The sequence below is a fragment of the Anopheles maculipalpis genome, chromosome 3RL, assembly GCF_943734695.1.
Source record: "Anopheles maculipalpis chromosome 3RL, idAnoMacuDA_375_x, whole genome shotgun sequence".
Lineage (NCBI taxonomy): Eukaryota > Metazoa > Arthropoda > Insecta > Diptera > Culicidae > Anopheles > Anopheles maculipalpis.
The window spans coordinates 34,698,881-34,713,318 of NC_064872.1; the positions used below are offsets into that span (position 1 = coordinate 34,698,881).

The 14,438-nt window shown below is 43.0% G+C and overlaps 3 protein-coding genes across 3 annotated transcripts in view; 1 reads left to right on the top strand and 2 right to left on the bottom strand.

The window, feature by feature from the left end:
- Positions 1 to 14,438, bottom strand: part of LOC126564894 (immunoglobulin-binding protein 1) — a 526,173-nt gene that overhangs the window by 176,216 nt on the left and 335,519 nt on the right. The window lies entirely within an intron of this gene.
- LOC126564165 (nicotinate phosphoribosyltransferase) overlaps positions 1 to 14,438 on the top strand; it is a 47,657-nt gene that overhangs the window by 6,283 nt on the left and 26,936 nt on the right. The window lies entirely within an intron of this gene.
- LOC126564281 (actin-binding protein WASF2) overlaps positions 1 to 14,438 on the bottom strand; it is a 501,777-nt gene that overhangs the window by 988 nt on the left and 486,351 nt on the right. The window contains exons 2-3 of the mRNA XM_050221283.1: positions 2,700 to 3,099; positions 1,148 to 2,311 (exon numbers count right to left, since the gene is read on the bottom strand). Of these exons, the coding sequence (XP_050077240.1) occupies positions 1,148 to 2,311; positions 2,700 to 3,099 (1,564 nt within the window). The remainder of the gene's footprint in view (positions 1 to 1,147; positions 2,312 to 2,699; positions 3,100 to 14,438) is intronic.

Consider the following 14,438-nt stretch of genomic DNA (forward strand, 5'->3'; position numbering starts at 1 on the left):
CTTGTTACAGATTTCGTTCGAAGTTACCAAGCTGGATTTGTTGGAAGGAAATCTACTGCCGACCAAATTATTACTCTACGGCAGATCCTCCAAAAATAACGAGAGCACCAGATTCCTACCACCTGTTCATTGACTTCAAGACGTCCGACTATGCGATGGATCGGGACGAACACCAGGCAGCAGAACTGATCCCTTGGGAAGATGGTACGGCTGCTGAGGGCACTATGGACTGAGTATGCAAAACCTGGTCTTCGACATACGTTGCACAATTTTCACCCAAACTCTAATATTACTTTGGGTTCGCGGATGACATCGTCATCATCGGACGGATATCTGCGGCGTTGTGCGAGGCGTACACCCGATTTAAACACGAGGCCAATAGAATTGAATTGAGGATCAATGCGACGAAGACAAAACACCTGCTTGCTGGAGGCTCTCACCGTGATGGAGCCCGACTCAGAAGTATTAATTTATTAATTGAGTATCAATTGATGGCGACGATCTTGTGGTAGTAGAGGAGTACTGCTTCCTTAGAACGATCGTAACTTCGGACAACAACGATCCAGAAGATTCTAGCATCATCCTGCGATCCAGAAGACGATATATAATACAACAATATGTATAACAACACACGATAGAACACGATATATCGCACACTGATCGGACTCAGACCCGCGGATCGATCATCACTAATTGTTGGTCGTTATTATACCGGCTGACTCTTTTAGTAAATGGATATGGTTTTGAGGGTTTATATAAAGGATGTATTAAGAGGCATATTACGACATAAGGGTGGAATTCGTAAACTTCATTTAGCAACGAAGTTAACAGTAACAATAGATCACACAACGAAGTAAAAATGTTCAGCTTAGTTTACACAAAATTACAACCGTAGTAACAGGCAGATACATTGATCCTTTTTTTTTTGGAAACGCGGCAACGTTTCCACAAACGGCTTACCTACTCACTTAAAGCATCATTCAGAAGCAGACGGAGCAAGCAAACGTACGAAGACGGAACTATTAAAGAGAGCTTTGGACTGTAATGTGAACGCTCATTAGCAGAAAGTACCAAGGGAACCGATAGTTTCAAGTCGTCACCGATAATGGCTGCGTCGGCCGCAAATAAAGCCCCATGACACACTTACCTGTTCCGGAATCGGTGGTGGTGGCGGTAGATCATTCATCGACATCTGGTTCAGCTGCATGTTGAGATTGTTTAGATTGTTTATCTGCTGGTTTAGCTGTGCCAGCGCAAGCTGATTCTGGTCCATCATCGACTGCACGACCACTTGCTGGTGTTGATGTTGCTGCTGTTGCTGTTGCTGCTGGTGCTGCTGCTGTTGCTGTCCGGTCATGCCGAGCTGCGGTGATCCTGCCCGTGATCCCGTTCGGTTTAGCAGCAACTTAGCCGCAACGCTCGTGCCACCATTGCTCATACCATGCGGTGGCGATTGCAATCCCTCCGGTATCGGTGGTGGCGGTGGTAGATTATCACGACCCGTCGAAAGACTGCGACTGCGCGTTGGTGTGTTTGCGTTCGAGGCATTCGGTGTGCCACCGCCACTGCCGGATGAGGGTGGTGCCGGTGGTGGCTGCGATGGGCGTGATTTCGACCGAGAAGGTGTACCGGGAGCGTACAAACTTTCCTGCGACATTTGGTTCGCACCGGAACCGTAAATCGTCGGATTACCATACTGATCGTAGATGGGTTGCTGTGGCTGGTAACCGGCCTGCTGGTGCTGTAGTTGGGCAGCCATCTGCTGATGGTGATAACCACCGCCCGGTGATGGTGGAGCATAGCCACCTCCATCAACCATTTCGTTCGGTTGCTGATAGCTTCGCCGGAGTTCGATCGAGTTCGGTCGGGCTGCACCACCACCGCTGCTACTACCACCCATAGCCGAGGATGATCGGGAGTCGTAGATCATACTGCCACCGGCCGCAGCCATAGCGCTGTTGTAAATAGCTTCCTCCTGCGAACCGATGATTGCATTTGGCGTACGGTAGATGACATTATTTGGCATCAGCGTTTCACCGTGGCCAATGGCACGCTGGCGTTGCTTTTCGCGTGTGTTGTGTGGTGCACGTGGTCGCTTTTTCTGTCGTCCGCCACCATCGGCACCGGCACCTTCGGCACGTGGTTTGTGTACCTTTTTACCACGATCGTGCATAACGCGCTCCGTATCTTTCAGCATCTCCTGTCGCCATAGCTCGAAGAAGTAGTTGGGATCGGTGTAGAATTTCAGACCATCTTTACCATCATCCCGATAACAGTTGAGCTTATCCAGTGGTGGTGGTTTATCGCAAGTCTGTAGCAGAGGTAAGAAAAAGAGCATAAATTAGTCTCAAAATTACCAAGTATAAACGGGCAATAAGGCAAAAAAACATGGAGGAAATGTTTTGATAAATTTGTACAAAAACAGCTCAAAAAAAAGCTGTGGTATTCTCAGCAGGCGCCGAGCCATAATACATAAACTAAAATTTTAAAAATAGTCTCAAATATTCTACTTCATCTTGGCTTATCGACCTACTTGGTCACACCCGGTCATCGAATTACCAAGCTTACTATACTAGGACTCGCGAACACTTAGTTAGATGATAGTCAGTCCACACAAAGTGGAAACAATCCCCGGATGGGTTTTGAACTTCATTCCTGTTGTGTGAATTCTATTCATTAGCAATTATTAAATTACTCACCTTATACACCTCCAGCATCGCCGAAGGCATTGTCGCCCGGGAGAATATCTGCTGGTCGAACATGGTGGCACTTTTGAACGCCTTCTTCATTTGAATGTCTTGCAGCGACACTTCCTCCACCGTGCTGTCCAACTGTGTGACCTTTATCGCTAACCGATCGATGCGCGCCTGCAACGAGTTGGCCCGTTCCGCCAAACCGCCCGCATCTCGTGCCAGCTCACCAAACAAATCTTCAGCATGCTTCGACAGTGACGACAATTGACGCACAATGTTCGTCAGTGTCGTATTGGTGACCGTCTCTAGCTCGGCCGGCAGCTCTTCGCGCACGTACACCGACCGTGCAACGAACACCGGCTGCACTAGACGCTTTGGTAGCGGCATCCTGTTGTGTTGTGTTTTCCTATCTAGCTCTTCGAAGCTTAATTAATTTCTCCACAGATGGTCGTTGTTGGTTTAGACGATCAGATGCACGCGCGTGCTTTCTTTCGATTAAGCACGTGGCGTGCACAGGAAAGGCTACTTTCCACTGCACAGGAAAGGCTACTTTCGTCGACACCGGTAGTTAGAGACCGACCTCTCTTTAATGATCCCGCCTAACGCTCTCTTCCTTCTGATTCCTCTTTTAAGGTAGGAAGAATTTTGAGATGAGATTTCCACCGCCGGATGTTGAGTGATTGGATCACGTTTTGTCCTACATATTCCTACGCAGCGCGCAGTTTGCTACATACTTAACCTGGAAAGAGGAGACAAAAAAAAAGGAGAAAAAATGCAGAAAATTATTACAAAACAATCGATCAAGTCAAGAGAGTGTTGGGAGTGGATAGCTTTCCCTTTAAGTGAAATCAGACCCTATAAAATGGCTCGTTCGTTAGTTGTGATGTCTAACTTGTATAGTTAATGATTTTTCAGTCTCCCGTACGCTGACGTCTTCCTATCGAGTGCAGCCGGATGTTGCTGATCGTGATCGACGATCATCAACACGAGCAAAACTCGCATTATAAACATTGCTGGCGGGATGTGCGTGCTTTGCTGCACCATAAACGAACCAAATCTAGGTCCGCCCGTTTACCTCACTTGGCAACTTTCGTACTAAAACATTATGTTATGGGTTGCAAGGGACAAACACCCCACATGGTACCATACGGAGGGAAGTGGTTGATTATGCTAATTGAATACTGTCCCCGTGTTCTCATGCCTCCCCTTCGCACGGATCAGCTGTTTAATCATGTCGCGAAATAGGGAGCACGAAGACAGTCGATCTCCTAGCGGTTATCTCGCAACAGGGTGTGTGTGATGCATGCAAATCACTGCGGGCGTTGTTCATGAACGCAACTCGCTTTCCTCCCATGCACTGACACCTTCTCTCTCTTTGGTATTACAGATGTATCCAACGGTTTAATCATGCAAAAGCGGAGAATATCACGCACTGCATCAAAGGGGTGGTAAAAACATAGTGCCCGTTTGACTTGCCAGCTTTTCCTTTATCAACTGCCTTCACCAGCATATTATGTTCCCGAACCGGTACGGTAATGCAAGAAAAATGAAATAACGAAGTACGAACAAGATGAATATGAGATGATGACCGTAAACGGCTATTTTTCAATTTAAACGGCAGCTCTGTTTCCACCGTTTGTTTCCTACTATGTGCTCTTCAGCAGTTTGACGAACGCTCCTTCTATGCATCGACCGCACCATATTGATACGTAAACCGAGCATACGGAATTGTTTTACCTCTCGATGACTTGTGTGTACATTCAAAATACAACAGAAAGTCAGAAAAAATTGCCAAAATTTAATATATTATTTTCAGCATTCTGTGATGTATTAGGGAAGTCCAATCGCAAATTTCTTCGTTACTGGAGGTCTGCAAACAAGTACAGAATGTCTTCTTTTTGGAATACTATGTGAGAAGGGCACCTACTACTACTTGTGGATAAGTTACTTTTGACTAGAATAATTTCAATATTAATCTTAACTTAAGTCTTAAGTCGTAGTGTTCTCGATGTTAGAAACGGCTGGCTGTCCTTCTGTTCTGGCCTTCTACCGGACTTTAAACCACTACAACTGTGTAGGCCCTTCGATGAGGCTGGTGATGCAAGCCACCCCAAAAATAACCGCTTCGAAAGGAAAGTCATACGTCCGGAAGTCCTCTAAAGGATACGAGACCTGGACTATGCTGACGGAGGACGTCAATGCAGAAGCCATTTTCGAACGGCGGGTGCTAAGGACTATCTTTAGCGGTGTGTGTGGTGAAGGAGAAGAAACAACGCAGCTAACTGAGATATTTGGCAGTGCCGATATCCTGACGGTAATTAAAGCCGGAAGGACACGATGTCTTGGGGACGTGTTGAGGATGCTAGTCTCATGCCCCAGCAGGAAAATGCTCATCAGCAACCCGTTTGGCACGTGGCTTAGAGGAGGTACAGTGAGCTCGTTGGCTGGATCAAGCGGAATCAAACCTGACCCAAGGTCCTTATGTGGTCTGTCTAGCAATATTCTGATGCATTCTTGTGGATTGGATTGTTCAACCCATCAAGACTTCTGGTTGCTTTCAATACGACAGGACAACTAGCTAATGTTCTTGTAATGATTTCTTTTTTTTTTACATAATCGATATACCCTCCCATTATTGTCAAGATGTCATCAATTAATGTGATTTTTTTTCTAGTTTTCATTTCTATTTGCGATGCTGAATGACCGCTGATTGATCTCAGGGCAGGAGGATTCTACCTTTCACGATCATACTTTTTTCCTCTACTCAATTCACCTGCTAACCGACAGAACGTTAGGGATCGTACACAAGTTTTCAACACTTAGATATTACCTTATAAAACATTAATTTGTGCCAGCAAATTTACTGAGTACACTAATGAAAATTTTAAACTTTTACCTCGGATGGCATAAACTCTATATCAACCTTAAACTTTTATTTAACAAAAACGCCCCTTAAAAAAATCAATCCTTTTTTAACTCCTTCCAAAAAAAACCACTACGCCCGTTTAAAATTATCCATACCAGGCGAAAAGTAACTAAACGTTTGAAGTATGCTACAGAATATACCATATGGCGCAACAAATGACCGAGATTTAAATTAAAAATGACAACTTCTGGTAGGAAGATGATTGTAAAGCAAGTTGGTTCCTAAATATAAATCATAATTTTCCCCGGAAAGAGTTAAATTAAAGCCACATGTTTCAAAACGATCAAACATCGTGGTAAGAGCAGAAAGAAATGTGACTGCTCATGGAAGATCATGCTAAAAATAACAAAGCCACAACAAACTCCCATCTTGATACCAGTATTTTGATTTTTTGACTGGATTTTGTCACCATTTGAATTTGTAATAAGTTACCTATATCTTTATCTGAGAAATAATGTTTTTTGAACACCAAACAGACAACAATGTAAAACATTTAACTTGTAATTAATTTTCCTTAGAAAACTAACATTTTGTTCTGTAGTTTAGTTACTTCACTTCAAACAAAAATTGCTCACGGAAAATGGGAAAAACGCCTCTATCATTCGTTGGACAGCTTTATCTTTCGCGCCGACCGATAACTTGGAATGCGAGCAAAATGTGCCGCCGTTAAGTAGGTTGCCCGGTGCGCGGAATGTTCGTTTGTCCGCAGCCAACAACCACAGCAACACGACAGCGACGGCGACCACACGAACGTCTTATTATGCTACGGCAAACGTGCATTGGCAAACAACCACTGCCACAGCGAGAGAAGGCTCCGCGCGAAAGGCACGTGATTAGAGAGCAACCCTGTGGCAATAGTGGGTTCACGTTTACACGCCAACTTCGTACGGGGCCCAGCCTGGGTCCGCGTATCTGTGGCATACCTTCAAACCCTCCGAGTACGACCACTGTTAGAAAGCAATCTACCGGCTGAGAGCTGTTGGGAACTGATTTCTTTTCGGGGTTTGGATTAGCCGCGCCCTGTAGCTATGGCGGAATGTATTAGGAGAAAGGTCTGCAAAAGAATCTGCGGAACGAACGAACCCTTATCTTATGTACATGTGGAATAGCCGTCTTTAATGCCGCACATAAAGACATTCACAGAGACAAGATAATTTTTAGGCCGAACGTGAGATGAGATAAGAGAGATAGCATACTCATTGGCTGTGAGAGGTCTGATTTATTCATTTTGGAGTCTAGTGTGATGTGCTATGAATAGGAATTATTGTTTTAGTGCAGTACATTTGAGTCAACACTTTGTAGCTGAGTACTTGGTGTTTAAAAACAGATTATAATAAAATGTTATAAAAGTCTAGAAATCTAGTCATTGTAAATAGATGATATTCTAGTAAACATAAATTGAAAAACCCAATAAAAGATGAGGCAAGTACCATGGGAACCAGCACTAGCTTAGCCGAGATTTTAGAACCCAGAACAGACATAAAATTATCATGCTATCATGAATTAGTCGGCCATCAGAACAATAAAAATTATTTTAACGCCATTTTCTTCTTACTCCATGACTACATTCTTCAACGGATGTCTTGTTTTGATAAATGACTGACGAGATTGCAAATTACCTCATCGTAATGCAATAGGAAATTGCATCTTTAGCACCATTTTCTAACACATTTGTGTGTACAAACGTGTGTGTATCTAACAGCGTTAGTTACATTTTGTATTCTCAACACTACCGAGTGTTGTACATCAAATGCATGATCATTGCCATCTTCTCTAGCAGATGATGTCATAAAGATGTTTAATTGTTTGCATATTTACACATTTGTGCTCGGTACACCGAAAGCGACGTAAACAGACGATCTGTCCGCTGCACTTCACCTTCGATAAACCACCGCCAGTGCACTTGGCGATGATCGGGCTGATCAGTAGTCGAACTAGCGGCGCGATTTCTCGACTACTCATGACCGTTTGGAATTGGCATTCCTCATCTTTCATCATAACGATCGCCGATGCGGTGTGCTGGCAGCAGCAGGCTAGCAAATCTATTAAAATGATACTCTCCAGTGAGCACAAGGGACTCTTCAAGATACACACAAACGCGAACAACAATATCATTTGCACCGTTTGCCGACTGCTTTTTATGCCGGGGCCTTTTGGGTAAAGAATCGTGGTCCGCCACTCCGGACCAGCTCCGTCTGGGTGCGATCGTGCGCCTAAGTAAATCAACGGAACTATGCGCAAAATACTCGAAAACTCTTCGGAAGTGTATGAACACTTTCTTTCAACAGTTGCCGCCGCCGTGTGTCTGCGAGGGTTCGTTTCCATTTCTTGCTGTGGAATCCAGTGAAAAGGAAGTGGAGCGATCGTTAAAAAAGGGAAACACTTGGGGGTACTTAATCCGAAGGGAGTTCCTCGCTGTTAGTCAGTTGTATTATGAGATTTTATTACTTCTCAGTGTAACTGCTCATTTCGCTTGCAGCAGCAGCAGCAGTGATGAGGACGATAGGCAGATTCCGTTTATCTTATCTACTTTTGTTGAATAATGCTGAGGTTGGAAGCTTAGAACGATTCAGATGTATCAACAAAAATTCCTATGTAACATTTGAATTTTAACGATGCTTGTTTCCGTAGGTTTTAGCTACACAAACGGGAATTTCCGTCATCAAAAAATGCACAGTTAAAATGTGGGTAATAAACTCGAATGTGAATATAAACAACTGTTAATATGCTTATCGATAAAAGGTTGGCTGTTAATATTAAATTTTTATGGGTTGAACGCGATATTTTCGAGGTGTAAAAGATATCATTTTATCGTGCAGTTTGAAGATTTGATATTTGATTTTGAACATTTTAATAATCTATTAAAGCATTCTTAAAACTTATACGTGGATCCATAAACTTAAGAGTCCTTGAGCTTCAAAATTGAAGATGGCGATTTATTTGTTTGATGCTGAATACAAAAAGATTGAGAAAATTGAGAATCTACGACAACCGGATAAAAACTAAGAGCATTGAATCCGGTCGAGTACTAGGCACCTAACAGTTTTGTTAGCCCAGAGCACTATGCACCAGAGACTGACAAGGAAATCTGACAGCAAGGGGACGTTGTCGTTCCGCAACTTTAGGCCAGATGTAATAATATCGGTAAAAAAGATTCATTCTATGATTAAGACAAACGATCAATTGATCGCTGAGCCTCTTCAGAGCTTAACAACTCTCTCCATGGTAATAAAACATATTTTTAAATTTCGAAATATTTCGTTCATCCATAAATGATGAAAAATGCGCAGAACATTCTAACGCACTGGAGACGTTAAGTGCAATGTGAAGATGGATCAAATATATCTGCAACACCATTCATGAGCGATCCAATCGATGGGTTGGGAGGGTTCCCAAAGAGATCGTTTTTTCCCTTCAAAACGAAATTATATTCCTGCGTCCCCTAACACACCATAGTCTACAGCCGATGGATGACGACTTCTTGAAAGGTATTTTTTCACTCCACACTTTCACATCGGTATCTCATTGCTATCAATCGTCTATTCCGGCAATGCTTTCCGTTGGCTATAAATTAAATCAAACCCCATTCGCCGGCATCGTGCCCATACGCTGCATTCGGTTCTCCTTTTTTGGCTGCTGTATTGTGGAATTAGAACGTCCCGGGACTGTGATAGGAAATCGGTACCAAGCGAGTACCGCAAGCGGAGAAAGGTTTCTCACCCTTTCACTTGTCTTTGGCCAATAGTAAGTTGTTCTGCATTTATCCCAGCGAGTAGCGATGGAAGTTGGAAACACTTCCATTTCGAATTTGCCATTAGGATTTCTCCAATAATCGTTTTGGATTATTTATGTTCTTTTGTGGGATTATGATGCTTGCACGATATTATGATCCCTTCGCACCTCCGTAGTCTTCTCCATAAGCAAAATGCAGAGTAGAGAGATTTTTTTTCAGGGCGAAAGGTTTTCAAAGCTGGCAATTAATCCAAAGAAAAGATTCATAAAACAAATAAAAGGACAATCCCGTGCATGCAATAATTCTTGAACTTCATTCCTTTTCTGTAAGTTCGATCTATTTCGCTTTACATCATAAGACGATCATGCATAGAGCACAACCAATAGAGCAATACCTCCCAACTAGACCCAGCTCGTTTTGTAAACACAGAAAACATTTCTAGACATTTTTCCTGATCCCGGTGATGCCCTTTCAAATTCGGTGCTAAATTTCTCCAGAATTCCCTTCCATTTTGACATGGATGAATATACATGCTCGTTGCGTTTGATGCAATGCATCCAAGCGACATCGAATGTTTGTTTTAGTTTCCATTTGTGATAGAATTTATGACCGTCGACAGTAAACAATGGATAATCTTTAATGTCTGTTTGTTGTTGTGCCTTTTTCTACTTTTATTAGGCAGGGAGGGAGGAGCATCAGAGCAGCATTACACCAGAGGGATATAATTTATTGCTTATGTATGTTTGTTTATGATGTTTTAAATTTCAAACTAAAATGTATCTCAGACGTTCGCTTGTTACAGGTAGATATGTTTAGTATAAAATAAATATTAGTTATATAAATGTTACAACTATCGAAGCGCAATTCCCTGGCAATTCCTACTCCATTATAAAGCTCACTTCACAAATTAACACCGATGAGGCAAACAAGCAGCAGATCATTTTTCGCTTTCCTAGCCACAGCTTCCCAGTAGATTGTCACACAACCGGATGGACACAGTGGACAAACAAACAGTAATCACACACATATGCGGAAGTGACCGGTTTATTTTTAAAACTTACAGTGCAATCTACGGTACATGAGCAGGTTTAATCGGGAAACATCTCACACTTCCTCACTACGAGCCAAAGCGGGTCGCCGAGTGCTGGAAACATTCCATGACCACATTCCAGCAAGTAAAGTATTCCCATTTTCCGTCCAATGATACAACGCATTTGTGTAACGGGGCGTAGTGTAGTCCCCCGGGCTCAAGCATAACCCTCCCTGGACAGGCCACCCGGGCCGGGAGTGCAGCATGACAATGAAACACAACACCACGACCGCGTTGGTATTGTATGTTGGTGGTGGTGATGGTAACCGTAAACCCAAACTCGCGATCAACACCAGCAACTCAACCTCAGAATGTAAACAAATCGGTCCCGCGCCTGTCGTCGTTGGTCCTCTGTCTCCTGTTGCGATCAGATGCACTTGTTCGTCGGTGTGGGACGTGAATTGATAAGTTGAATGAATAGCATGAAGAGCATCCTGAAGCGGTGGCTATTTAATTTATAGATTAAATAGCCACCGCAAGACGAGCGTTCGATCTTCATCAGGAACTAAGGCAATCGCTCTCTAGTTTGCTATTCAACGTTGTTCGCTTCATGGGCACAAAGCACAGGTTTCGAAATTTCCAAAAATTTTTCTCCAATTTTTAGCTTCGCATCACATGGCACGTCACTTGGATAAAACGATCACATGGATAAATAAATTTTATCGAGACTAGAGATCGAGATAGAATGGATAGAAAAGACCGATTCCGGATGCAAAGAGTAGGCTGTTAGTTCCGTTTAACAACCAAGGCATTACATTTTTTGAAGCGTATTATTTAGGGAAATCACGCCTCCAATGAGTTCTACAAACTCTAGTGATCCAACCCTGCAATCAAGACTCCATAAATACGCGTAATACAACTGTTCTGGACTATCCAAACTGAGATGAGTGCCTTCTGGGCTTTTGCTTTCTTCCAGCTAAAAGTTACCAAAGATTATCTGAAACAGAGTTGTGCAGCTCTGGACTGAGTTTATTTAAAACTGATTGAGGACCTGACCATGCCTCAACCATGTTCGAACCTCAACATAGAGCGAGCACCGGCTGGAAGAAGAAAGACTGTATTATGCTTTTCTTTATGCGAACGCTATACGATGTGAAGGTGAAAAGTGAATTTGGAGTAAACGGTCGAGTGATTTTCAATGTTACAACGCACCGATCATCACCGTCTGGTGCATTGGTCCATATATACCGAGTGCACCACATGACCAGAGAAGCGCATCACCAACCAAGACAACAAGGGATCGGCTACATGAAAATCTATTCGTTTTCTTAACACATTTGTACCCTGATGAGTTAATTAACAAGATAAATTTAATATATGTTATATTAAATGTATCTTGTACATCAGTAATCACAAGACTGAAATACTCTAGTGCAGTGATTAAGATGAAGATTGTCAGATTCAAACATATAGAGAAAGCGCAGCAGAGTACTATTATGCCAAAGTATATTACATCTCATCTTTAAAAGAGTCCAGAAATTGATCAAACGTTGCAAGTTAAGTTTCGAAAACTCTGTGAAGTACACTGAAACACTAATGCATCTCCAAAACATTCCAAAGTGCCAAACCATTAGTCAAAAAAATTCATCGAGCCCATCGTCAACGGTTCGGCATGATGAGGTTTAATAAATTTGGATCACGCCTTATCTTAAGGGGGCAAAGAGCGTAAGATATGAAGATGGTGCTACGTCCAAAGTGACCTTTCTTTTCACTCGGGATGAACCCGATTAAGCCGGGACATGTGCCATAAAAATAGGGAAAAATATGATACTCTCTCTCCCGAAGACCACCCCCATCGGGACAGAGCAAAAGGGATGAGTCTCTCTAGTCGCTTGTAGAACACCGCATTGTGCTTCCACACCATATCAGGGGTATGGTAAATCAATTATGATTGTTTCTATTTTTGAACTACTCCAGTAAAGTTCAGTATTACGCTGCATCGCTTCCGTAGCAAGTGCATTCCAGTGTTGTCGCACGTTCCGCTCGTTCTCTACCGCCAGGGTAATGGATGCGTCGTCAACATAATTTCATGCATCATTAAATTTCCACCCATTTATTGGTGGGGATGATGGTGGCCGCCATCGGTTAGCTCTTACACAGGTGTGTGTGTGTGTATTGGGTTTGTTGTGCTTTTGTTCGCGTGTGGTACAACTGCAAAATGTCAACGTAACTCAACGGTAGCTGTACGGGGCCTGGAATGACAAACAACATTAAGCTGCTAAGGTGCATTCGTTTTGCTTCGTGCGATAAACAACACACCAGAGCTAACCAGCAAAACAACAACCGTTGTTGGTAAAACGATATGGGCAAGCATTCACGCTTTATAAAGCATTACAGTTGACAAATTTAGCGTAAAACGAGCGACGAGAGTCTGGGTTGCCTGAGGTGCCTGGATGACTAGGGTTTTATGAGACAGTTTTGGGGTGCGAGCGTGTTAAGACATTTTACTCGCCTTCCAGTGCTTTCTTGTAAGGATTCCTGCTATAAGCAACACCCTCTTTAGGGAAAGCTACATAATTACATTACTATTTCGACTACCCCAATGCTACAGGTGCACCACCAACGTGCTTATCTTGGATGCAGAAGAACTGCATCTTCTTTTACCTCGAATTACAGCGGCCCATATCCAATAGGTGGTAATCCTTTTGTAAAATTCCCTTAGTCGGGAAACATCCCCTTAAATGAAAGGTTTTGGGAACATTCAATTATTTTCTCGCTCTCCCTCTTCCGGTACCGCAAACCCCATCGATTCCGTTCACTTTCTACAATTACAAATGGTGCTAATCATTGTTTATCCTCTCCCCCAGCATGTCATTACCTTTTCAAATGCGAAACAATTAGTTGGCGAGGGGAGATCTCTTTGAAGCGCACAACTTTAGCTTTCTTCTTCGATTTTACCACAATTGAGGAACAATGGCGTTTGGAACTTACATTACTTCCTACTTTCTATAGTCGCTGTAGTTTAGGTTTGTTTTCGTCCGTTGAAACAACACATTCATTAGCAGTTTCAATATTAAAAAAACGAAATATCTCCTCAACTTCAATTTCAATATATTTTTTTCGTACTGCTAGCTGTTTCCCCACTGCATCGAATTCCTTTCAAGAAACCTAAGATTGCAGCGCTAAAGTGTGGTAGAATTATCGCACAGCTGATGGCCTTTTACTCGTGCATGATCTCGAAGTGCTGAACGCTCTTCGTACTCTTGGCATGCCATTATCAGCTGACGACTGGACTGCATACAGAGCAGCAGAGCACATAAATAATCGCTACAAAGGCTATGGTTTTGTGCTTGGCGTGTGTACGGCGTCCCGCGCTGAAACTGTACTTTGTCTAATAAATTCCAGTACATTTCTCCTAGCAATTAGTAACCTTTTGAAGAAAGAAAACCCAACGCGAAATGATGTTCGGAGGTTCTGCATTTTTCTTGTGTGAAGGGGAGAAATTTTTCCTTTATTCCCCCTAGTGAAAGATGTAGCTCCCTCTGCTGAAAGGCAGAAGGTTAATAATATTTCACACGTTCCAGCTCATTACACTTGCTAACTGATTCACCTTCGGCAAAGGAGTCTGTAAACCACTGAAGGAATTTCTTATGTTTTCTCCTTCTCTTTTTCGTTCGATTGAGAATGTATTCAGAATGAGCACCAGGGTTGACCTTGGTGACATACTGATTCAACGGCAATTGAACGCGGTTTTTAGGGGTGCAACGCAGTCACGTCTCGAAGAGTAGACATTTTTCTGCACTTGTTTCTGGTGAGGTAAGCACAAACTTCGCGAGCGGGGAAAATAAACTTCCGTTACATACTAAGGTGGAATATCTTCTGATCTAAAGCAGACCGTTTTCAACTTCAGCTCCAGCATCGTGTGAGGTATCAACGACGTATTGCTTTATCCACCAAACCACAACACGCAATCCAGATGGTGCATCCAACTAGCGCGCCGTAATGCAAACTTTAGTGACGTTCCGAGCGGATGCACCATGAAGACATTATGTGTAC